The sequence below is a fragment of the Gopherus flavomarginatus genome, chromosome 14 (assembly GCF_025201925.1).
Source record: "Gopherus flavomarginatus isolate rGopFla2 chromosome 14, rGopFla2.mat.asm, whole genome shotgun sequence".
NCBI lineage: Eukaryota > Metazoa > Chordata > Testudines > Testudinidae > Gopherus > Gopherus flavomarginatus.
The window spans coordinates 33,313,501-33,339,790 of record NC_066630.1 but is presented as its reverse complement, the minus strand read 5'-3'; the positions used below and the strand labels follow the sequence as shown (position 1 = coordinate 33,339,790).

At 43.7% G+C, this 26,290-nt stretch overlaps 1 protein-coding gene across 1 annotated transcript in view; it reads right to left on the bottom strand.

Annotated features, from left to right (window-relative positions):
* Nucleotides 1-26,290, bottom strand: part of NFATC3 (nuclear factor of activated T cells 3) — a 163,994-nt gene that overhangs the window by 116,529 nt on the left and 21,175 nt on the right. The window contains 1 exon segment of the mRNA XM_050922682.1: nt 7,944-9,075. Within this exon segment, the coding sequence (XP_050778639.1) occupies nt 7,944-9,075 (1,132 nt within the window).

The following is a 26,290-nucleotide window of genomic DNA, read 5'->3' as shown; positions in this document are numbered from 1 at the left end:
TTATCTTGGTTCTGAGGCAGACTCCACGTTTCTTCCAGGGCCTGTGGGTGAGCCTGCCAAATGCCAAGCTGGCCTTTACCAGGCACTGAATGATCATCCTCCTCCTCCTCCTCCAACAAGGTATTACTGGAAAGTATGCTATCCAGGCAGCAGACTTTCCTGACCAAGTAGAGGAGTGGGATCATGAGGCTTGTGATGTTGGTGCTGACTGGTACATGATCTCTATCTTTTTCAGACATTGCAAAACTGAAGAATTTTGAAGCTTAGGCCAAAAGGTCCACAATAAACTGAATGGCCTTTAGTGTGTGGGTGCAATGAGGGCACCGTCATCAGAAAACAGGAGCTCTATTAATAACTGTTCAATTACCTTGGTGTGGGCCTTGAATCGCTATAGACTAAATAGACACCTGCCCCCACCCCCCATCCAATCTAAACTGGATGTGTACACCTCTGTCAAAGTCCTGGAATGTGAACATGACCATGGCTGAAATAACAATGGCAAAGATGACTAGAGAGACATTACACATTATTGCTAGATAATGTTAGTATGAGTAAAGCTACTGATGAGTCACCACACTCCATCACCCTGGCCATCATTAAATAAGCAGATGACAATCCTATCTGGTCAGCCAAATTTATGAAAGCATTTCCATAGGCTCTTGTGATTCACTGCATCACAGGCCTCAACGGGGTCAATAAGTACCAGGCAGGGATCCTTATTCTGTTCACAAAAATTCTCTTGATCTTTGCAGCCCGACAAATTCATGTCCATGGCACCACAACAAGAAAGAAAGCCATACTGTGACTCTAGATACACCCAACGATACACAAGCCTGCCGAAGACAACACACACAAGGATCTTCCTTGCTATAGATAACAAAGAGATTCAGCAATGGTTGTCCAATGGATATGCATCACTTCCTTTTCTATGGATGGACTATGAAAGCATCCTTATACCCCCCGGGTACCTGCTCCTGTGCAATTTTGAAAAGGCTGGTGAGCTTCCTGATCAGGTGGACATCTTCACATTTGTATACTAGGTGCAATGCCATTTGGGCCTGAAGACTTGCTCATGAACAGCTGCTTGATGGCCTTAGTAACATTGTCTAAAGAGGGGTCCACAGACAGCTCTTCCATGACAAGATGTTGCAAGAGTAAGTCAATGGCTTCCTCAGACATAGTGGACTGACAGTTCAGGAGTTCAAAGTGCTCTGTCCTGTGAGAAAGAATATCACCTGATCACCATCTGCTGTGAGTACAAAGGCTATATCATTGGATTTTGGGCCACATGCATCATGGAGACCTTTATAGAATGCCTCATGCCATGCTTGTCAAGCACCTCCTGCAGTTCTACAGCCTTCTGCTCCCACCACTGGTTCTTCATTGGCTGTAAATTGAGGACGTTTGACCTTAATGTATCTGACCTTCTCAGTTGCTGATTTCTTGTCTAAGATACAGGACTTGCTATGGTGTGCATGGTCTCTAGTAGCCAGTCTATGTCAGGGTGACTCATTGGGCCAGTATTAATGTTCCTGCCTTACAAAGCCAAGAACCTTTGTTGCCATTTTACATGTGACAACTCGGAGCTTCTGCCAGGTTGCCTCAATGTCCATGGAGTTTTCTGGGACCTCAGCCAAACCGTCTCCAGTGCCTACTCCAACTTCACTTGTTTGCTGGGGTCTTTCATGGAAGCCATACTGATCTTTGGTGGTTTAGCATCTTCTGGCTCACTTTGGTGAGAACTGTAGCTACATGACACTTCTCACAAGCCAACGGTCTGACGAGCATTCAGTGCCTCTTGAAGAGAAAGTGATGTGCACGTTTTTAATGTCTTTAAGACCATATAATTACATAGTCCATTATATGCAACTGTTTTGACCTAGGATGCATCTATGTTAATCTTATATATGTTGGCCTGTTGGAAGACTGTTAGTAATAGTGAGACTGAATTCGGCACACACAAAGAGAAGTAGTTGGCCATTAGAGTTTGATCTTCCAATACCATGATGGCCTATCACCCTGCCCCACATGTCAGTCAGCTCCCACATGAGAATTAAAATCTCCAAGGACAAATATATTTATCTCCACCCTCCCTTACGACCTAGCTGAGATCTTCATAAAACACCTGCCCAACCTCCTCCTCCTAAGAGTTACTGTCAGTGCGCAGGCACTGATAATGGTGGCATACCAGTCTCTGGACAAGTTTACATGGAGCACCATAAATTGGTCATTGACTCCTGTGGGGAGCAAGTCAAGCTTCTGGCAATGTCAAGCACAATTGCTACCCTTACGCACAACTGCCTTGGCTCATCATTGGCCTTGCCAATCTAGTAGTAGGTATATCCTGATCCCACCTCAAGGCGGGATTTATCAGTGAGTCTAGTTTCTCTGAGGGCAGAAATGTCTGTTACACATCATCAGTGTTTTGGCAATAAGAGCTGTTCTACAGTCCTGTATTTGGTCATTCCATTACCCAAATGGAAGTCTGTGAATTTTTGTTTTATTGTGACCGCTGTGTTGGATGACCAACCAGGAGCAGTAGCCTGACAGGTATGGAAGGGGCAGGTTGTGTTCAGGATTCTTTTCAGTCCCCTTTCCCAGGATTGGGGAAAACAATGCTGTGCATAAAAAAGGCCTGCTCTGTCATCTCAGGAGAATATGAGTTCCACATCTGTCTTGGTCTGTGGGAAAACAATCACCACTCTCAGGCCACCTGTCTGCAGAGTGACTAAGGAGTGCCAGCAGCATCCTCAGCCTGTCTCCATCCCCATTTCCTCATTGCCACAGGACCCTGGTAAATTAACTGAGTTAAATGAGTTGTCTGAACAACTTGCACTATGAATGGATTTAAGAGCCATGTTTGTTCAGAACCATTTCCACTTTCTTGCCCAACCAGCTGTTGTCACGCTGGTGCAATAGATGTTATAAGTAAGCATGGCAGCTGACACTGGTGCAGAATTTGGTTTTCGAGTTGTCCTTCTCTTAGATGAGCCGTCAGCCTGAGCAAAAAGCCTCATCTGCCCACGGGTGTAGCGACTGGCCAAAGCATATGTATATAATGCAGCTTACCCTCATATGCCACCTCAAATCATATGCTTTATTACCATGCTCTCCATTTTCACTGTGTTCTGCATTGTCTGCTGATGAAGTCTTCATGGTAACGCTCGCAGAAAGGTTCTGGGGTTACTCATACTTACCCAAGCTGTGTGGAGGGCAGGAGTGTCATCAAGTCTGCCCACTGCCTAAAAGAACTTCACTATTGATCTACCAATCATTTTATCTTTCCTTTTCGTACCAATGGAGAGAACACTGTATCAGGGCAAAAAAAAAAATCTGTAGAGAGCTGTCATTGGTTTTGTTTACTATTACTAAAAATAGAGAGAAAACTGAAATATATCTTTTTGAAAAAGGACCATTACGTGACAGGCAAGACAAAAAGAGTTGTGTAATGGTTTGTATGAGCTATATTTAATACTTACTACATTATCCAACAACTCGAGACAGGTGGATCTCAGTTATAAAAAGGGTCAATTTTTTAAGCAGCTTTCACTACTATTTTGGGAAGGGGGTGACTGACCCAGCAAATCCTAATGTGAGCTAGTATAAACACATTTAATCTGATTTAAGTTAAAACTGCTTTTTATCATCCTACTATACGACAAATAAATACTCAAAGCTCATCTAGTGCAAGAATACTTTTTACTGGCATATGTCCATACTTGAACTGTTACAGAAGTGCAGCTACACTGCTGCAGTGTAGACACTGCCTACGTGCCAACAGGTGGTGTTCCCAAGAGGTGGTAACTAAGTTCTGTTGACATACTGCTGTCTACACTGGGCGTTAGGACAGCATACCTAATGTCTCTCAGGGGTGTGGATTTTTCACAAGCCTGAGAGACGCAGCTAAGCTGATGTATGTTCTCAATGTAGACCAGCTCTTAAAAATCCCTTATATTATAAGGATATCCTGAGACTGTAGAATGAGGAGACTCCAATAGTATTTCGGAAAAAACTTCAATAAATCAAACTAATTTATGTCCTTAACTACAGCAGTTGCAGGCCTCATGTAAGACACGAGTAGAATTCACAGAACAGTAAGGTCACTCAATGGGGCAAGGACTCCTGTGACCCTCTGCTTCATTAATTACACATGCCTAATTTGATATGATTTATTAGCTACATCTAACTTCAGTTTTATTTCATATGCTTTCTTTATACATACTCATCCTCACAAATCCTATTTCAGATACATGTATACATTTAAATGCAAAACTCCAGTCAACTTTATTCTTCACACACACATTTACAGCCAATTGAAAAATGAGATCATAAATGGAAGTCTTCATTTGGTATAGTTTGCATATCTATTTATGCAGTGCCAGAACCTTAAAACAAAGAACTGTATATGTTTTCTAACTTGGCCACAGCCTTCTCTTTCACAGGCAGGTTGGTCTGCTTAAAAGGCTCAGGGTGGAAGATCCCAGAAATTGAGAGTGGATGCAAGATTGATTTCTAAAGCAGAACGAGAAATACAGGAAAGAATTAAAAGGTACTCCTGGTACAAAACTAGACTGTGTTCCCACTGGAAACATTCTCCACTTCTAAATGTCTGGTTATGTTTGAGGGAAATCCCAAGGAGAGTGCTGCTTCAGAGAAAAAAAACTGGTTCACCCGTGGAAGTGCTAGTTCATTCTACATCAAGGGTGGGCAAACTACAGTCTGCAGGTCAGATCCGGCCCCTTGGGGCTTTGGATCTGGCCCGTGGGATTGCTACCTCTGAGGTGCCATGGACACCACACCGGCCCGAAAAGCGGCCATCACCACGTCCACGCAACCCCTGGGGGTGGGGGGCAGAGGGCTATGCCCTCACCTCTAGGCCCCCCCCACCCCCCAGCAGCTCCCATTGGCCAGGAACGGGGAACTACGGCCAATAGGACCTTCGGGGGAAGTACCACAGGCAAGGGCAGCACACACAGCCCTCTGCCCTCTCTTGCCCAGGGGCCACAGGGACGTGGTGCCATCCGCTTCCGGGAGCGGCATGGGGCCAGGGGGAGTCTGCCTGGGCACTGGTGTGTGACGCTGCCACCCTGCAGCTGCTCCAGGTGAGTGGTGCTGGCCAAAGCCTGAACCCCTCCTGCACCTCAACTCCCTGCCCTGAGCTCCCCCAACACTCTGCACCCCTCCCTGCACGCTGCATCCCTTCTGCACGCCAACTCCCTTCCCTAAGCCCACTCATACATCCTGCACCCTCCTCTGCCCTAACCCCTTGCCCTGAGCCCCTTCCTGCACTCTGTACCCCTTCCCACACCCCAACCGCCTGCCCTGCATGCAATTTCCCCACCCAGATGTGGCCCTCGGGCCAAAAAGTTTGCCCACCCTTGTTCTATATGCTCTCTGAGAAGTGAAAACTCTCTCATTGGGAACAGAAAAGAATAACTCCCATTCAATGAAAATCTGGAGATACTCTGAGGAGCACTTTATACTTCTTGCTTCCTTTATTTATCCTCATTTAACTCAGAATGAAATTCAGTTGAAGTCATTTAAATTCTCACGTTTGTGTGTCAAGTTGAAAGGTATCCAGCTTTAGAAAGACTATTTTTAACATACAAATTCTGAAAGTAAGTGCTCTGCAGCAGTGGTCCGGAATCTTTCTATGCAGGTGTCAGGGGTGAAAGTAACTTACAGGACTTACCGGTACAGCCGGAGTCCTGAGGGGGTGTGGCCTCAAGTGGAAGAGGAGTGGTCTCAAGATTTAAAGGCCCTAGGGCGCCAGCTGTGGCTGGGAGTCCCAGGGCCTTTAAATCAACCAGGAGCTCCCAGCTGAAGAGGTGGCTGGGAGCCCCCCAGGGTTCAGGAGAAAATTAAAGGGGCCAGGGCTCTGGCCGCCATGGGGAACGCCGAGCTTTGCCGGGCTAGGGCCGGGATTTAAAGGCCACGGAGCTCCTGCTGCTGTAGGGAGACCCGAGCTCTTTAAATTCCAGCCCCAGCCCGGCTGCCGGAGCCGCAGGCAGGATTTGAAGGGCTCTGGGCCACTGCAGGCAGCTGGTGCGGTCCGGCACACTGTACCAGACAAGCTTACTTTCACCTCTGGCAGCTGTGGAAACAGAACAAACTGGCTAGTTTTGCTGTTAGAAGGTCTTAGCACTCTGTCACTAACGGACAAGTCTGATTCTGCCTCAAAGCACCAAACAACTGGAAACCCATCGTGGGCCAATGAACCTGAATATGAAATAATAAGTTGAACCAGCCACAGACTCATTTCACTTATAACCATAGCCATATGTTTAACAAAAGTTTTTGTCAGTAATGAAGAGCTAAGGTTAACCAGTTATATCATGTCCTTCCAGAATGTTGAATGCAGTAAAACAAAATATCTGAAAATCAGGAAATACATCGTTTAAAGGTACATACCCACACAATCCTAACTGTGCCCTCCTAGAGGTGGCCATAGCCACTGGGCATTATCTGCATGCACTGCACTTCAGTCGTGTCAGATGTACATTATTGAATGGTGGAGAGATTAACTAGAACATCTTAGAAGAGCTGTGATTGTGAGATGAGGTAATCTTGAGGTCTGTACATCTATGGATGTTTGTGAGAGCCCCTCTCCCTGACCATTTTACATGTGATCAAGGGAAAGAGGTACATTTGTATCTTGAGAGGTACCTTGACCCTCTTGGAGAGGCATCGGACTAGCCCACTGAGTAGGACCAGAGAATGCTACCTAACCCTATATTCACCTGCGCCCACTCCACTTCAAAATATCCACCAACAGCTGCAGATAAAGTGGTGAGCAGCTCTGTGAAAGATGCCCCAAGTGACTTGCATAAATGTCTACACCTGCATGTTCAGCCAGAAGCCCACTTATCCAAGCATTTCTTATCAGACATAAGATCATAAGACTATGCTCCACAAAGCCATGAATGGATACCATCCCTCCACCCTGAGCAGTATGTAGCCTTCTACTGAGTAGGGAGTAAGGAAGAGGAGTGGGGAGGGGGAAAGACATTATTTCTTAGCGTTCTATTTTTATACAGAAAAACAAAAAACCGCAGAAAAACAGGGCAGAAGGGGAAGAGACTGTACATGTCAATTGTGCTGACGCACTGAGGAGATGCCAATCCGCTTCTGTAGCTAAACAGACTGCAAACAAACAACAGCAACCACCAGTTACTTCGGTTTGCACAGACTTCAAAGTGGCATTGTGGAAAATAACCAGATACACCCACGCGTCAGGATTCCAGCAAAACAAATGAATAAAAGAAGTGGAAACTGAATTTAAAATAAAACAGCTCTATACAAATAAACTGTATGCCTTTATAGGTCTATTAGAGATACAATGTGGGTGAGGTATATTTTTGATTAGACCAACTTCTGGTCTGAAGAAGAGCTCTGTGAGATTCATAAGCTTGTCTCTCTCACCAACAGACATTGGTCCAAAGATGGTATCTCATCCATCTTGTGTCTCTTCATATGCCTATCACTCTTGCTTAGCCATATTTACTATTTTATTGCTCTTCTAGGTTACTACTACTAATTTATTGCTCCCAAATGCACTAAGCACTGGGAATAGGAATAGAGTATTTCTTCCTTGAACAACTTATAATTTAAGGCCTGAATCTCACAAGTTGCATGCGGTGAACTGCTTTGTCCTTGTGAAACGCCATTTGATTCAATGGGGTTCTGTGCAAGGACAACAGTCTGCTCACATTCAACAAATTGAAGTATATGAGCCTAAATAATTACTGCATTATAATGTAGCTAGAATATTTTAACAACAAAGCAAATCTGGTGGTTCCAATGAACTTTTTTCTAATTATAATATTCAGATTGCTAATAGAATTGTCTTTGAAAAGGCTCATAACGCGTCGAGATATAAATACATTAAACATCTGTAACACACTCAGAAAAGTGAAAAACTCCTACATTTTTATACCACTTACCGAAATATAGGCGTATGGCCAGGCTTTGGTTTGTTCCAAGTAAAGTGCGAAGGAACAGAAAGAAATTGGTCACCAGGCAAATCCTTTTTCAATGCATGTTGAGATCCAGAGCAATCATCTATTGCAGTTTCAAGGGATGGTGATAAATTACCCTGTTCTTCAGAACAGAAATCTATTTTTCCTGATAGGGTTGCAGTTTGATCCTCAGAAGTCTTTCTTGTTTTAAGAGGGATGTCAGTCTCTGTACAACACTGAAATGGTGAAAGGCCAGGACTAAGACCTTGTACACTATGGAGAGAAGTGTTTAACCATGTGTCTTCTGTTATGCTTCCCCTGGGAGAGTGGCCAGGTGATGGAGTTGGAGAATGGTGAGGAGAGAGAGAGCCGGCATAACAAATCTCTGCACTGGAGTGTCGTCGCTTCCCACAGGGGGATGTAGGTCTCGATGAGGGCCTTGATGTTGGTCTAGGGTTTAGCCAATTTTCATCTGTAATACTTGTTCTAGGAGAATGACAAGGAGATTGTCTAGGAGACAGGGCGTGCCCAAATCCATAAGGCTGCTGCCAAGATTCATCCCCTGGACTCCTTGGAGAACCACCAGGAGATGCCAAAGGAGATCCAAGGGTAAATCGAGCAGCAGCTTCATTCAGCTCTGAGTCTACATCATCATAAACATGAGAGATAGACTCACAAGAGGAAGCATCTGAGAACCAGCTCCTGGAGGAAATGCTGCTGGCAGGGCTTGGGCTAAGGGATGATTCCCTGTATGATGGCTCAAGAGGAAGATACAGGTGGTCCCTTGAAGGCCTTTCCATATATTCGTTTTCTGGGCCATTTGTGTGCAATTCATCCTCACTAGCTTCAATCCCTTGATGACAGTTAGGAGAGATAGATGTAATTTGAATACTAGGGCACTCAAAGGGTTTGGGTCCACCTAGTGGACTGTATTTGGATTCTGGTACCTCACAAGTTCCTTCATAGTTTTTATGACCCTGCAGTCTGGTTGGTGGAGACAGAGGAGAGGAGTGTGACTGCAATCCATGGTGAGGGATACAAATTGGCTGATTTACGGAGGATGGTGGTTGGTCTACATTAAAGATGTATATGGATGCACAATCATCTGGTTCAAGATCTGAAAAAAGAAGCAAAGAAAAGAGTCAGAGTGTAGTATGTTGTATATGAAGTTTCACTTATTTGTCTGATAGTTATTAGTTATTCTAGGCAATTCCCAGGGTAATGAATGCTCTCCAGCTTTCCCACTAAACACCTCAAACAAATTTTACAGCCTTAATCTATTTCAGATTTTTTAGATACCCGTTATAAAGTGGCAATATTTTAATAAAAAAAAGACATTGCATAGCAGTGATTTTAATGATACATATTGACTCTGTACACTTGAAAACAGGTTACATATTTATACCCTGAAATACAGATAAAAATCTTTGTATTGCAATCTATTTTCAAATGTATTTTCCATAAAACACTGAAAGTTTTACAAACAGTCACTTCATTACTTAATTCATACATTTAACTTCCTGCATTTTTTCCAATAAATTTGCTCTCCTCGTTAGTGTACAAAGAGATTTCACTTTAGTGCAGTCCAGCTTTCCATAAAATACATTTATTAAAAGTATTAGAATAGCACGCTTAGCAACATTTACCATGTTTAAAATTAGAATACTACAGTGACAGAAAATGTTCATGAGTCATACCTGTGTGTACAGATTACAAACAGCCAGAAAACGTTCAATTATAGGTTGATCTATATATCAACCTGTAATTGAACGCTTTCTGGCTGTTTGTAATTGAGATTTCCTGAGCACTTCTATTCCAGAAATCCTTCCTCAACCTTTATCGTTTTCAGACTGAAGTTTTCCAACTCTAGTCCCTCCAAGAGTCAATAAAAGCTGTTCATTAAAACGGGGCAGAAATAAAAGCTGTGGCATGTAAGCCCTGTAATGATAGTCAGCAGTTGCTTCCTTCAGTTCTATGCCAACTTCTCCCATCCCCCTCCTCCGCACTGGAGAAGCTCCATCAGCAAGAAGCATTAGAGTGGGCTACAAGGCTTTCTCTCCTGCTTGTTACCACTGGAACTTTCCATCTGTTGCTATTCTTCTGCTAAGGAAAGCCTCCAATTACCAGCTGCTGCTGCTGCTCCTGCTCAGAGAGGTGCAGAGGAACACAATTACTGGAGGTTGAGGAGTATTTCTCCGCCCCCACCAAAAAACACACTTCTTGATTCACCCTGATGCCATCCTCTCCCAATATATGTAAAGAGTGAAATGAATTTAGCATCCTCCTCCAGGCTGAAATTCCCTCTGAGCTTCCCTCACTGCAATTTCCTTTTTCCTGCTATTGGCCAGATCCTACAGGGCTAGACTGCAGAGAAAAGTATCAACTCCAGCTCTTTATCTGCTGTTTCAGGTGGCACAGAACACAGCTGTATGCAACCTCCCCACCCTACTTTCTCCCAAAGCTTTCCAACCTCTATAACAGTGCCACTGCTGGAAGCAGTATAAACAGATGAAGTGAGACAAGACTAAGATGAAGGCAAGCACCAAGAATATAAGCAAGCGAGCTAAAGCATACCGTGAAAGGGTGGGGTGGGAGGAAGATGGCAGAAATAAGCCTGCACCAAGAAAAAATGGTTATTTCCCCTGTGACAACTATGATAATTAAAACAGTCACTCAACAGTTATAACTACATTAATTTCCTAATAGTGACTACTGCATCCTTTGAAAACTGAGCCACTAATCAGTGTTATTTTATCTACTCCAATAAGAGCATATAAAAGCAGTGAATTTACCAGTGGCGACTCCAACTTCAATAATGCATGGCTAAGACTACGATTCAAATCAGGAGTATTTTTAATAAAAAGTCATGGACAGGTCACAAGCAAAAAAAATAAAACAAAAAACAACAAAAAAAAATCCCAGCCCCATGACCAGTCCATGACTTTTACTCATGATTGAAGCTTGGAGGGGAGAGGGAGGGTGCTGCACACTATGGGGGGTGGAGGATGCTGCCAGGAGGTGTGCAAGCCGGGGGGGGGGGGTTTCCCAGGATGGGGTAGCCCCGGGGGGCCCCACAGCTGTTCTGGCTGCTGCCGTAATGGGGGAACCTAGGGGCCAGCTGCATTGGAAGCTGCTGCGGGGGTCCCTGGGGCCAGCTGCCCAGGGCTGCCAGAGCAGCTGGCTGCAGAGCTGCTCTTGCAGCGACTGCTGTGGCTGGCCCCAAGTCAACATCTGGGTATGAAAACTGTATGGCGGGGCATGAATGCTCACAAAATTGGAGGTTGGGATGCAGGGGTGAGGAAGTGAGCACTCTGGCTAAGGGTGCGAGCTCTGGGGTAGGCTGGGGAATGAGGGTTCTGAGGACTGGAGCGGGTCAGGGGTGCAGGCTCCAGGCAATGCTTAACTCAAGGAGCTCCTAGAAGCAGCGGCATGTCCCCCCCACAGCTCCTATCCGGAGGCGCAGCCAGGAGGCTCTCTGCGGTGCCCTGTCCGCAGGCACTGCTCCTGCAGCTCCCATTGGCCATGGTTTCTGGCCAACAGGAGCTGCAGGGGTGGTGCTTGGGGCAGATGCAGCATGCAGAGCCCCCTGGCTGTCCCAGCACGTAGGAGCCGGGGAGGGGACCTGTCGCTGCTTCCAGGAACAATGCAGTGCCATGGCACGCATGGAGTGAGGGAAGCCACCAACCCTGCTCCCCGGCTAGAGCACCAGAGCAAGCCAAGCCTCAGATTCCACTATCCAGCAGGAGCTCAAGGGCCGGATGCGGCCCCTGGGCCGTAGTTTGCCCACCCCTGCTCTAAAAACTGAGTTGCAAGCCTGAAACTGGGAAAGAGGGATTTTTGGGTCATATGCACATCCCACATCAATCTGAACACTCAGTGAAATTACACAAGCAACTGTGTCCCCAACAGTCCTTTCAAGTAATTTTACTTCTTACTCTTGGCACCTTAATATTATGCTAGGTGCGCCACAGATTGACTTATCAACAGACTTCTCAACTTCAAAGCAAGGACTATCTTCAGAGAAAATGCAACAAAGCAGAAACAAAAAAAGTGAGGCAAAACATGAGTGTCATCAAGTTTACAGTTTTCAGCAAAAGCATGCATAGTGAGATAGGACAGGGACGCACTAGAAGGGGTCAGCCTTTGTGGGAGAAGAGTGGCAGAAGGATATGACCACTAGAGTTCGCCCCCTGTCCAGAACCTAGAATGCAACAAAATTCCAGTCTCTCAATTCTTCTGAAGTCAGCAAATATCTATGAAACTCACTAAGTGTCTCTCATCCTCCTCTAATGTTGGCCCACAAAAGAGAATCTACTATATTATTGCTGTCAGTTACCCACATTAAGTGGAAGAAGTTTATAGGGCTGAAGACCCAGAATCAACATACAGCTCTGCAGCTGACTGCAATCAAGACATTTAGGTATCGACAGTTGGTCTCAGAATGATGCTGCCTTGTCTCTAAGGGTCAAAAAATATATCAAAGTATGAGGCCCACTATTTCCACCCTCCATCCCCCTCCAAAAATATCCATGCAGCAGAGAGGAGGGAAAGTTCATTTCATGAAGTCCGAGTACCAAAAGCTGACAGTGGGTAAGGAATCTTCATTCTTTCTCCCATGCCCAGAATCCCATTGAAGGGACTGGGGGAACGTAAATGGTAGAGGTTCATCACACTCAGGGAGAAGGCAGGAACAGTATATATGTGGGAGGAGGATGTACAAGTGCATGCTCCTTATTGTTGAAGCTCTCAAGACCACATGCTTCTCTGCTGGTATGGCCTACATCTATCAGCAGCAGAAGAAAATCACTTAGAGTAGGTGTGGGGTAGGGAAGGCAGAAGTGCAGTAGATACTTCAGAGTATCTGTTATATACTTGGATGGTCAGAAGTCAAAGCTTTAGAGAATTTCTTTTGAACACCCTCCTCCCCACATATGATGTTTAATACTTAAGAAAAACTCAGCATACAATATGAATATCAGTAGCTAAACAAAGGGTCCAAATATCATAACCTCAGTATTATAACAGAATGTGTTATGGTTTAATATTCAAAAAAAAATTGCAAGCTTAAATTGATGAAGAACAGGTAGATTGATATGTTGAATGAAACTCTTGTAACATTTACCGTTTTCCATCAGAAGACATAAAATATACTCTGGTCACCCAGATTCCCCTCCGCTGCTTCTATTACAGACAAACATTCAAAAAATGGAAAATCAACCATCTTTGTAAAAATCTTTGTTCTCACAGCATGGTCATGAAAGGAACAGATAATTTTTAAAAATTCCTTTTAAAGAAAGGGGCAAGTTGGTTTATTTAGAAATGTACATTAGCATCCATTCCCAAGGTACGCAGAAAACCTTACATCAAATAAAAAAATTATGGCCTAAAAAAACAAAACAAAAAACCACTTTGAAGTTGATTCTTCTATAACTTTCTTCAAGCCCTGTTTATAATCAGTTCCCATCATGAATGGCTTTAGACCAGCGGGTCTCCAACTTTTTTACTGCAGACTCCTTTCACATTTCAAGCCTCTGAGTGCAACATCCCCTAATAAGTTAAACACATTGTTTAATATATTTAACACTATTATAAATGCTCGAGGCAAGTGGGGTTTGGAGTGGAAGTTGACAGCTCACAAACTCCCATGTAATGACCCCTGATCCCCTGAGGGGTACCAACCCCCAGTTTGAGAACCCCTGCTTTAGACATTGTCTCCACACCACATGGTTAAAACTCGTATTAATCATGATAGCTAACTTGCTCTGCTCATGCCAGAAGCCTAGGCTGGCACAGACTTAAACTAGTTCAGCACACTTTTGCAGTCTAGACCACTGGTTTTCAACAGTGGGTCGACGAACCCTTTCAGGGTAGGGCCCCATGGCTAAAACCCGAGCCCAAGCCCCAGCACCTCCAGCGGAGCTGAAGCCAGGAACCAAAGGGTTGAAGCCCTGATCCCTGGGGACCCCCGCGGGGCTGAAGATAGGAATAGCAGGACTGAATTCCAGAGCCCCAAGTCCTGGTGATCCCTGTGGAGCTGAAGCCCTGAGCCCATGGGCAGAGATGGGGGACATAGGTGTTGCTCCCCCCAAACTACAGTGCAAGAGCAGGGCAGTCCTGGGGCAGCTCCGCCACACACACTCCTCCTCCTCCTCCTCCTCCCCCCCCCACCCCCATCCAGGTTGTAGGGGGGAAGCCAGAGCCAAGCAGTCCAAGACAGCTGCTGCTCTGGCTGGTGCCATGGAGCAGGCAGCCATGGCATTCCCTTATCTCCTGCTGCTGCTCGGTGCAGGGGATTGAAGCTGCTCCTCCGCTCCCAGCCCTCCTTGCTCACGCAGCCGGTAAGAGCTGTCTGGGCAGGAGGATCCGGCTCCACGGCTGGCAGAGCCATCGGGGAGCAGCTACCGCAGGGGGAGTCCTCCCAGCACACAGCCCCTAGCTACGCCCCATCTGCAAACAGCCCCAGCTACCCCTCTCTCTGAGCTACCCCTCCTCCCTCATCTGCACACAGACCCTAGCTACCCCCCTCCCTGCACCCTGAGTTGTTTTCAGGCTTTTTGAGCTGAGGGCCCTCTCCCCCCTTTGAGTTATAATTTTTGGCTGTGCCCCCCTCAAGACAGTCAGCGGGCTTGCTGAGGTGACTCATGGGGTGGAGGTGGCGCTCCCTCCCCAGACCCTGCAATATAGAAGTCAAATTACACGTATGCCTGAGGTGGCCCCACCCCCACCACCCAGAGCCCCCATTCTGCTGCTGGGCCCTGGAGTTTTTGGAGCATGTTGTGAGGGGCCTCAGAAAGAAAAAGGTTAAGAACCCCTGACATACATATACCTTCTTATAGACTATCACGAAGACTGCGATTTAGTCACAAGGTCACAGAATCCGTAACTTTCGAAGACCTCTGTGACTTCAACCAGCATCAGCTGGGAGCTGCAGGCCACAGCAGGGGGAACCTGCCAGCAGGGGGCATTCCCAGCTGCCCCAGCTTCCCATTTTGTCATGGGTATTTTTAGTACAAGTCAGTGATAGGTCAATGGCTTCTAAGAATTTTTCATTACTGCCCATGACCTGTTCATGACTTTTACTAAAAATATCCATGACAAAAACTTAGCCTTAACTATCACAGGATGGCTGGCCCCTTTAAGAGTAAGCAGCACCCATTCCATCCATGATGGGCTTCTTTATGGAAAAAAATTCTCTCTGATCACTTGTAAGTAATTACAACTGCGTAAGTAGCTTGCTGGCCCCTAATTGACTAATGAAAATCTGGACCTCATAAATGGTTCACAGCTCAGCTAGAGGACAGTACCCATAGAGAGAGGAACTCCCAAAGAACAAAGTAGGAGAATACCTTAGGAAAGCAACTTAGGGAGGGACCTTCCAAATTCCTGCATGACTGTAGGCTCAGCCAATAAGGAGCTGCATGCTGTCTGGAGAAGAACTGCAGCTGGCAGGATGGCCTTGCAGAAGACCTGGCTCCAGCAGTCAAAATTCAGAGTGCCTTTAGGGTACAGGGGCTAGAGGTGAAACGGAAACTCAGGTGGAACAAGTTGCAACCAAGTATGCCTCCCCACTAAGAAGTCTGGGCGAAGATCTCTTCTATTTCAGTTGACATTTCTGTCAATAAGACACTCAAAAGGCGGTGCTGTTAGATACATAAATGTCTTGTTTAATGACCCAATCCAGAAAGTTATTGCAGGGTGTTCACTCACTGGTCACAAAGGGGTACACAAGGATGGCATGGCAAAGATTTCTGTGGCACCTTATAGACTAACAAATGTATTGAAGCATGAGCTTTGGTGGGTTAATACCCACTTCGTCAGATAGCATGTTCCTTTTATAGGCTCCTGACAATCTTACAGGGGACGGGGTACTGTAGAAATGTAAAGACAGAAATACGTTCACACAGTTTATGATCAGTTTATTAAGAAGAAACATCTAACTGAACACCTAGTCATGAATAAATTTAGTAAAGGTGTTATTTAGGTATATGCAGAAGTTACAAGGTTTCAAATTCAACTACTAACTAACAGAGAAAGAAATCTTGGCTTCACTGAAGTCAAGGGTAAAACTCACAATGACTTCAACTGGGTCAGAACTTCACCCAGGGAATCCAAACACAACACACTGTTTGCAGAGAAGCAATGGTTCCTGCTTAATATGGTGGTAAGAAAAATACTAAGAGCCTTACAAGGAGACAGGAAAAGTTAGCTATACAGCTTGAAGGGAAAAAAAATCCTGGCATTTGATACACCCTTTGTCCTGTCTGAAGACAGGGTGGACAGACATTTCCTTATAACATTCTGATACTGCAGCATGTATATTTGCCAAAACACTGGTGATCACATTTTAGTTCTTTATTCCAGTTTCACAGGAAGAAGACACTGCTGAGAGAAGAGCATGCTCATGCAGATTGTGTTTTACGTTAACGGATCAGATGATTTCTTCAAAAAAGAGTTTCTCCTTGTCTGCATATATCTCACTTCTCTTTTTTGAAACTGTTCACACTAAAATCCTGCCATAATTTCCTGTACAAACTTCAGCAAAACGTGGTTTCTACTAAAACAGCAATAAAAAAGGAATCCAAGCCTATGGCAATAAAATCCATGTGACAGAGTTACAACTGTGACATCAAATATAAAAGGAAGCGTGACAGACCCAGACCAGTGGGGTGCAGGACTCTCGTAGAGGATAAATATACTGGTCACTGGGTGAGTCGTTTTCTGTTCCCTGAGTGACCAGAGCAGGGGCTGCACTGGAGTAAACAGGAACCTGCTAGAACCAATTAAGGCAGACAGGCTGATTAGAACACCTGCAGCCAATCAAGGCAGGCTAATCAGGGCACCTGGGTTTAAAAAGGAGCTCACTCCAGTCAGGGGGGGAGGAGCCAGAGGGGAGGAAGTGTGTGTGAGGAGCTGGGAGCAAGAGACACAAGGAGCTGAGACTGAGAGGGTGTGCTGCTGGAGGACTAGGGAGTACAAGCATTATCAGACACCAGGAAGAGGATCCTGTGGTGAGGATAAAGAAGGTGTTTGGAGAAGGCCTTGGGGAAGTAGCCCAGGGAGGTGTAGCTGTCACACAGTGTTACAAGAGGCACTATAGACAGCTGCAAATCCATAGGGCCCTGGGCTGGAAGCTGGAGTACAGGGTGAGCCTGGGTTCCCCCCAAACCTCCCAACTCCTGATCAGACACAGGAGGAGTTGATCCAGACTTGGGGGAGATCACTGAGGTGAGCAAATCTGCCAATAAGCGCAGGACCCACCAAGGTAGAGGAGGAACTTTGTCACAGAAGTGAAACATTTTGGGCCACCATGCTTTTTTAAAAATGAACGAAAAGTGTTTCTGTTGTCCCTTTTCAATCTGAGTGGCTACTCAAAGTTCAGGGACTTTGGGCACACTCCACCTGGAAGTAGAAATTGATGGAATTCAGTATTTTCTATGATGCAATCTTGTTCACTTATGAAGAACGTACAAAGGCCTGCTTGAGCACAGGTGGAATCAAGAACAAAAGTAGTAGTTTCTTAGCTTATAGTCCCAAGCCTCTAACACACACCAGATCCAGAAGTGTTCTCTCTCTCTCTCTCCAGGGTCACACTCTGCTCACAGGCAACTGCTTGGCTTTCTTGCCTCTAATCTTCTTTCTGTCCTTGTCTGTCTTCAGTCTGCGTGTTCTGCCTCCCTCACATACACACCTACCAAAAATAATTCAGTAAAAGCTATTCCACCCACACAATCCAAAATTCCTGGGCAGGATCTACTAGCCCTTATTTTAGTGGTAGGCACCTTAACTGTCTCACAAACAGTTTAAGTGAACGACAGATTCACAAATCAATTTCAATGAGGTTTTAACTCAACCCATAACCAGGTTTAATCCAGCTCATAACATTATGAAGTATAAAACTGAATCCTATTTATGTATATTCAGAGCAAAGTAGAACAGACATTTTCTCCAAAGTGTTTCCATCATTTCCAACAGAAACATTTTTTTTCTGAAGTTTCAGTAGTACTGTTTCACCCTACAATAAACAGTTGTAAAAAAAACAAAAACAAACACCCTATATATACTGAAAGAGGAACTTACAGGTATGAACAAGAAGCTAAAGATCTCAACAAAATTCAGTTCAACCGCTGGATTAGATTTGTAATTCTTTAAAGACAATGTGCTATAGTTTCAACTGTAACTGAGTATTGTTCTCCTTACTCTCTCATCTAACCAGACAAACATGAATTGTGTGGAAAATTAATGCAGTGACCTTAACTACAAGAGACTGATTCCTGGTTTATATGTATGGTATGAAAATTAACTTTTCCGCCCTTTAAGTTAAAAAAGGCAATGTTTCTTACTAGGTATTAATTTCTTAGCATTCTATACCAGTAGAGAGAGAGTGCTGAAATCTGTCTCTTGTAGCTTGTCAACTTACAATATTCATATGATGCCCACAAAGCAATGAAGTCTGGAGGTAATTAGCTTAAATTCTCACTATAACATACGCTGAGTGCCCAGGATTCTGTGCTGAGGCCAGAGTTTGAGAACTAGCACTCTGGACTCAGTTTGCATTCCCGAGCCTTGAGGTCACCCCAAACTAGCTCCACTCTGAAACTTGTCTTACTTTCTCCAGTTCCACACATGCTATGCACTAGATTTTACATCACTAATGCGACTCACTGTTAAAAATTTGAACATATTTGCAAGTTCTCAAAATCCGTTCTGCCCTCAAATGGTAAGAGCTGTATTTTTTTGGGAGCGACAGGATGGAGTAGGTGTTATGCTATATTCTTTATATATAGAAGGGATTCAACCCATGTTGAAGTGTAAAAACTCTGTCACATCTTTGTAGTTCAGATTTAACTACATGATTTAATAAAATTCAGATCATCCTCAAGGCTCCAGTCAAGCACCTATTACTCAGCCAGAACTCCTACTGAAGTCAAATGGAGGATTATACATCAAATTTCTTAAAGTGGTAAAAGTTAATTTATTTCTGTGTATGTGATCACATGATTTTATAGCTATTGATCCTTAGACAAAATGGTAGTGGTTAAAGTTAAGGCTTAAGAGGAATTAAGTTTATGATCCCACAAGCAGTATTACTCTTTACCAAAATTCTTCATCTTTAAAAAACAAAGCCCAAATGTTAGTTGCATACAACAGAACAGTATTCCTTCCCCTTCAAAAAGGCCTAGGAAGTTTTTATATCAAGCAATTGCAAACAGTCTCAGGTTTAAGGTGCCCATGGAACCTTAAGTGTGCCCCCTTGGGCATATGCATTATGATACTGTACTTAATTACTAATTCATACTCCCACTTTGCCCACACAAATCTCCTCTCTCATTCAGTGCACAGTATGGACTTTAAGGGACTGGAATTGAGTTTGCACTGACAACCTTAAACCTGGCATTTCCTAACTTCTAAATTCTTTGTCGTGCAACCTAAACATTGTTGCAATGAAACTTTTTGTAAATAATATTTATCAAGTGTGTAGTAAAGATTTCAAAATTAATGAGGAGATTTGAAGTTTTAGTTCACCTAACAGTGTAAGTGAGGCGTTGATGAATTTGAATATTTCTGTGAATACACAGACTGCAGTAGCTATTCAAGAGTTTAATTTTTTTTGTAGCAATTAGTGTTATAGTACCAGAAATGCCAAATCTTGTGAATTAGAAAAAAATCTCATCTCATGATTAAATAAAATTAAACCTGACTCATGATCTCGGGATAGAACTCTCAAATGTCAGGGTTTTCTTTTTAAGAAAACCCTGACATCTGAGAGTTCTATCCCGAGATCATGAGTCAGGTTTAATAATTACTTAGAAATCATTGTCAATCTGCCCCGGGTGGCAAGGGCTGACAGAAGGAACCTCTCCTTGCAGGGCTCCCGCTGTCAGCCCCAGGCAGCAAGGGTTTCTCTATCAGCCTAGGAAGTGAGAGCCTCTCCCACACCCCCAGGTCTGGGGAGGGTGAAGAACCCCAAGAGGAGCAGCGTTGAGGATATGAGAGCCTTAGTATGGGCTGCAGGAGGGCTGAAGTGAGGACAGTGGGGGCTGATGGGGTGGGAGGGCTTTATTGATGATGGGTGCTGAGCAGATGGGGTGCATGCTGGGAGGTGAACTGAATTGGAAGAACTGAATTGAGAGCTTGGGTAGGGCAGAACTGATGGAGGACAGGATTAATTGCCAGGCAAGAGATGGGCAGATGTGGAGGTGAGAGCTCTGCACCAGAAGCCAAAAATCACCTCATCCAGTACATTTGGAACAGCGGGCAATATTCAAGAGACAGACTTACAAAACAATATAATCTTTTAAAAAAAAAAAAAACTCATGATTTTGGGGGGGGAGGGAGGATAAGGAGTCTAACTCATAATTTTTGATCGCTTGAAGTTGGCAATATTGTAGTACTGTATATTGGAAGTTGAGCAATTAAACAGGCTTTAATTACCTAATAGTTGTTAACCTCTGTATAGGATTTTATGCAAGTTTTTTAAGAGTAAATTTCAGGATAAATGGGATGAAAAAAACACAAAACACTGTCCGGATCCTTCACCTGTTCATTTCTATACTTGAAGTTTAGTTTTTAAGAAATGAACTTTTTCTGGTGTTAGAGGACTCCTCTGAAACACATTTATTGGTAGTTAAAGTTGAAAATGTATTGTTACTCTCCTTGGATTTTCTAGGTATCTTTCTTACTTTTTAAAAAAGCACCAAGTTGAAAATTGGGTAGGTCCATTCAAAAAACAAAATCAAGCTCAGTCAGATGAGGCCTAAATCAGTGGTTCTCTCCTGCGGACATCAGCAAGCCAAGAGTGGCATGTGCAGAGGCAAATGAAATAACACCGGATATGGAAGTAGTAGATGGAGACTTGTCCCTTTCCACATGTCCCTCACCAATCCTCTACGTTTCCCACAATCTCAACTGCCCTTTCACACCTGCGGTCCCCTTTATCCACTCTAAATCTGACATCCCACCCTTTCCCCATAAATTTAGACAAAGGAGCACAGTTTCCTGGCACCCTACAACGTTCCTCTCTCCCTGTTGTTCTCCACAAGTTGATGTCCTCCTCTTAGGTCCAGGACTAGCTTAGGCTCCTTTTCCTATATTTTCCCTTAGTCTGCCTCCCCATCCATACCTGCCTTCCATCTACAATTTGGCCCTAGTAGCTGCTGAAAAGCAGGGGTCAGAAGCAGGTTAAATTTATACGGCTGTTCTACCAAACCTCCTGTTATAACGTTGCCTGGCATGACCCATTAAGACAGGGGTGTCCAACCTATAGCTCTGGAGCCACATGCAGCTTTTCAGAAATTAATATGCCGCTCCTTGTATAGGAACAGACTTCAGGACTGGAGCTACAGGCACCAACTTTCCAATGTGCCGGGGGGTGCTCACTGCTCAACCTCTGGCTCTGCCACAGGCCCTGCCCCTACTCCACCCCTTCCTCTGAGCCTGCAATGCCCTTGCTCTCCCCCTCCCACCCCCACACATGCCAAGGAACAGCTGATTGGGAGGTGTGTAAGAAATACAAAAATTATGAAAGACATAGACCAGTCAAAAAACAGCATTTTGAAAGAATAAAATTACAAAGAATATATGTACATGGAAGGAAGCATCAAGTAGTAATAACAACAGTGTGTTGAGAAGTAAGAGTGACAGTGTGAGAGTGACAGTGTGAATGTGAGAGTGAGTGAGAGAGAGATACACACATAGATGTGTTGCCTCTTTACATACATTAAAAGCAGCAAAGAATCCTGTGGCACCTTATAGACTAACAGACATAGTTTACATACATTGCCCTTTTAAGTAGATTGGTACTCAAAGCAGATAAGGCAGCAGTCACAAGCAAGCTCCCTCCCTCCCACTCCTGAGCTCTGTCATGTTTCCCACCCCTGTTCTGCAGAGATAGAGGAGCGGGGTGAGGAGGCCTGTGGAAGCCACTGGAAGCCGTTCCATACTCCTGATCACTTTGTTTCCCTTCTCTGAACTTTTTCTAGTTTCATTATATCATTTTTGAAGATGGGGCAACCAGAACAGGTTACAGCATTCAAGGTATGTGCACACCATGGATTTATATATGCTATTTATTAGGGCTTTCGATTAAAATCTCCGTTAACTCTCAATTACCCCAAAAAACTAATCGCAATTCATCACAATTTTAATTGCAGTGTTAAACAATAGAATACCAATTAAAATTTATTAAATATTAGATGTTTTTCTACATTTTCAAACATATTGATTTCAATTACAACAGAATACAAAGTGTACACTGCTCATTTTATATCTTATTACAAATATTTGCATTGCACAAATGAAAACAAAAGAAATAGTATTTTTCAATTCACCTCATACTAGTACTACAGTGTAATCTCTATCCTGAAATTGCAACTTACAAACGTAATTTTTTTTAGGTTAGGTAACTGCACTCAAAAACAAAACAATGCAGAACTTTAGAGCCTACAAGTCCACTCAGTCCTACTTCTTCTTCAGCCAATTGCTAAAACAAACAGGTTTGTTTACATTTACTTGAGATAATGCTGCCTACTTATTTACATCACCAGAGAGAACAGGCATTCGCATGGGACTTTTGTAGCCAGCACTGCAAAGTATCTACATGCCAGCCAGATATGCTAAACATTTGTATGCCCCTTCCTGATTCAGCCACCATTCCAGGAGGACATGCTTCCATGCTCATGACGCTGGTTTAAAAAAAAAATAATGCGCTAGCGACATTTGTGACTGAACTCCTTGGGGGAGAATTGCATGTCCCTTGCTCTGTTTTACCATCACTCCCCATATAGTTCATGTTATAGCGGTCTCGGATGATGACCCAGCACATGGTGTTCATTTTAAGAACACTTTCACTGCAGATCTGACACAAAAGCAAAGAAAGTATCAATGTGAGATTTCTAAAGATAGCTACAGCACTAGACCCAAGGTTTAAGAATCTGAAGTGGCTTCCAAAATCTGAGAGGGATGAGGTGTAGAGCAAGCTTTCAGAAGTCTTAAAAGAACAACACTCTAATGCAGAAACTACAGAACCCAAAATACCAAAATAAAAATCAACCTTCTGCTGGTGGCATCTGACTGAGATAATGAAAATGAACATGTCTGTCCACACGGCTTTGGATTGTTATCAAGCAGAACCCGTCATCAGCATGGACACGTCCTCTGGAATGGTGGTTAAAGCATGAAGGGACATACGAACACATTTGACATGTAAATATCTTGCAACACTGGCTACAACAGTGCCGTGAGAACACCTTTTCTTACTTTTGGTGACATTGTGAACAAGCAGCAGAAAACATTATGTCCTGCAAATGTAAACAAACTTGTTTGTCTGAGCGACTGACTGAACAAGAAATAGAACTGAGAGACTTGTAGGCTCTAAAGTTTTACATTTTTTAAAAATTTTTAATGCAGTTTTTTTGTAATTTTATATTTAAGTTCAACTTTCATGATAAAGAGATTGCACTACAGTACTTGTATTAGGTAAACTGAAAAACAGTTTCTTTTGGTGCAAATATTTGTAATCACTTTGTTCTCTGTGTTATAATTGAAATCGATATATTTGAAAATGTGGGAAAATCCAAAACTATTTAAATAAATGGTATTCTATTAAGTGTGATTAATCACTATTCATTTTTTAAATCATGATTTTTTTTAATCGCTTGGCAGCCCTACTATTTATATATGCCATTATGCTATTTTCTGTCTTTATTTTTCCTAATAGTTCCTAACATTTGGTTAGCTTTTTTGACCATTACTGTGCATTGCACCAAGTTCAGTTTTCAGAGGACTAGCCACAGTCACTGCAAGATCTCTTTCATGAGTGGTATCAACTAATTTAGAACCCATCATTATATACATGTAGTTGGGTTTTTTTTTTCCCCGTGTGCATTACTTTGCCGTTATCAACATTGAATTTCATCTGCCATTTTGTTGTCCCATCATCCTGTTTTGTGAGAGCACTTTACCTCTTTTAGTCAACCTTGGACTTAACTATTCTGAGTAATTGTGTATCTGAAAACTTTGCCACTTGACCCCCTTTTCCAGATTACTAAATATGTAAAAAGCACAGGTCCTAATGCAGAATCTTGGGGGGCTCTGCGCTTTACCTCTCTTCACGGGAAAAATGACCGTTTTTTACTCCCCTATCTTTCAACCAGTCATTGATCCATGACAGGATTTTCTCTGATATCTTATGACTATTTAGTTTCTTTATGAGCCTTTGGTGATGGAACTTGTCAAAGGCTTTCTGAAAACCCAAATATTACTATCTCAACTGGATCACCCTTATCCACATGTTTGTTGACACCTTTAAAGAACTCTAATAGATTGGTGAGGTATACTTCCCTTTACAAAAGCCATCAACTAGACCTAAGGTGGCCAACCTGTGGCTGTGGAGCCACATGCGCCTCCTTGTATAGGCACCGACTCCAGGGCTGGAGCTACAAGCAGCAACTTTCCAACATGCTGGGGGGGTGCTCACTGCTCTGCCATAGGCCCTGCCCCCACTCCACCCCTTCCCAGCCGCTCTCCTGAGCCTGCAGTGCCCTTGCTCTCCCCTCCACTCTCCCCCCACCCCAGCCTCCTGCATGCCACAAAAACACCCATTGGGAGGTTGGGGAGGGAGTGAGAAGCACTGATCGGCAAGACTGACAATGGGTAGGGGGAGCAGGGTAGGGGAGCTGATGAGGGCTGCTGACGTATTACTGTGGCTCTTTGGCAATGTACATTGGTAAATTCTGGCTCCTTTTCAGGCTCAGGCTGGCCACCCCGAACTAGAATCTTCCCCACAAATCATGTTTGCCTATTTGTCTGATAATTCTTTACTATAATTTCTAACAAGCTGTCTAGTACTTAAGTTCAGCTTACTGGCCTTTAATTGCCAGGGTTAACTTTTTAAAAAATTGACATTACATTACTACACTACCTTCTAGTCACCTGGGACCAGAAGTTTGTTTCAGTGATAGGCTACGTACTACAGTTTGTAGCTTTGCAATTTCATATTTGAGTTCCTTGAGAAAGCATGTGAATATCATCTGATCCAAGTGAACTATAGCAACCCAATGCTTTGGAGGATAAACTTGAAATTTGGTAGGGGGTGGCCCCTGTGTTAGGGATGTGCCTTTTAACATCCCAAGCAAAACTGGGGCAGATCTTCATAAATTATAATCCTTTGAAAAACAGCTGTTTGCACATGCTCAATAAAGATTTGCTTGAAATTAACAGCTAAAATCTCCAAAGATGCAGTCCTCTCTGAGCATATTGAAGCCTATCACACATCCTACTGTTGACCAGACTACACATATCAATCTCACAAAGCAAATGAGTAAGCTCCCTCCTCTCACAGCCCCCACCTCTGACAGAACTGCAAGCGTACCATCTCCAGAGCGAGCACACTCCCTCCACCCTGGGCTCTCTCTGTAATGTCTGCTCCCAATTGCTCAGGACCAACAGCCTGTCTCTTCTGTACTTTCAATGACTCTACTGGCACATCAGCAGCATGAAGGAAGCCATCTGGTTCAAATACAGTGATAACTGGGCTGAAGACTTTACCCTAATTGTGATTTCAATGGTGAAGTATGTAAAAGTTCAAAGAAGTCACAATAACCTATGCTGATGGAGAAAGGTACAAAAAGTAGACAGATTGAATTAGTCTAAACAATAAGGTCTACTGATATGGTTCAAGAACTAAAATCATGTTTGATAAAAAACAGAGGAAGATGTGGAACTCGTATGATAGATATTTGGTTTAACTGGTGGACAAAGGAATGAGGGGATAGGCTATTCTTCCCAATCCTTTTTTTTGGGTGCTGGAAGAAAGACTTTGTGGGGAAAGGAAGGAAGAACAGGTGGAGGCTACTGAATCATGTTTCACCATTATAATTACCATTCCCACCATCTCCTGGATCCTGGGCCTTCATCACCCTGATCCTGAGAGATGTTCTCACCAAACTGAACTAAAAAGAGAGGTACTCAGATGAGATCACCACCCCTAAGAGCTGCAGGTCAATCCTAAACATCATCTGAGATGAAACAGGATCAGACTTCAACAGCAGCAACAGCTTCAGCCCATCTCAACTCATCTCTTCTCTTCTCCCTGAAATGACAGTTACCATCTAAGAGACTGTTAAACACGAGTCCTCCTAAAACTCTCTCCAGCTAAAAGGAAAAGGAAACAAGAAATGCTGTTAAAATGAAAGCCTTAATACTTGATATTCCAAATGCTTTAACTTTTTTTCCTTCTTTTCTGTATCTTTAATATTAAAATAGCCTGTATAGGCAGGGATCTGTGCAGGCTGGAAATACCCTGGTGAGGAGACAGATAAAGGTCTCATCCAAGC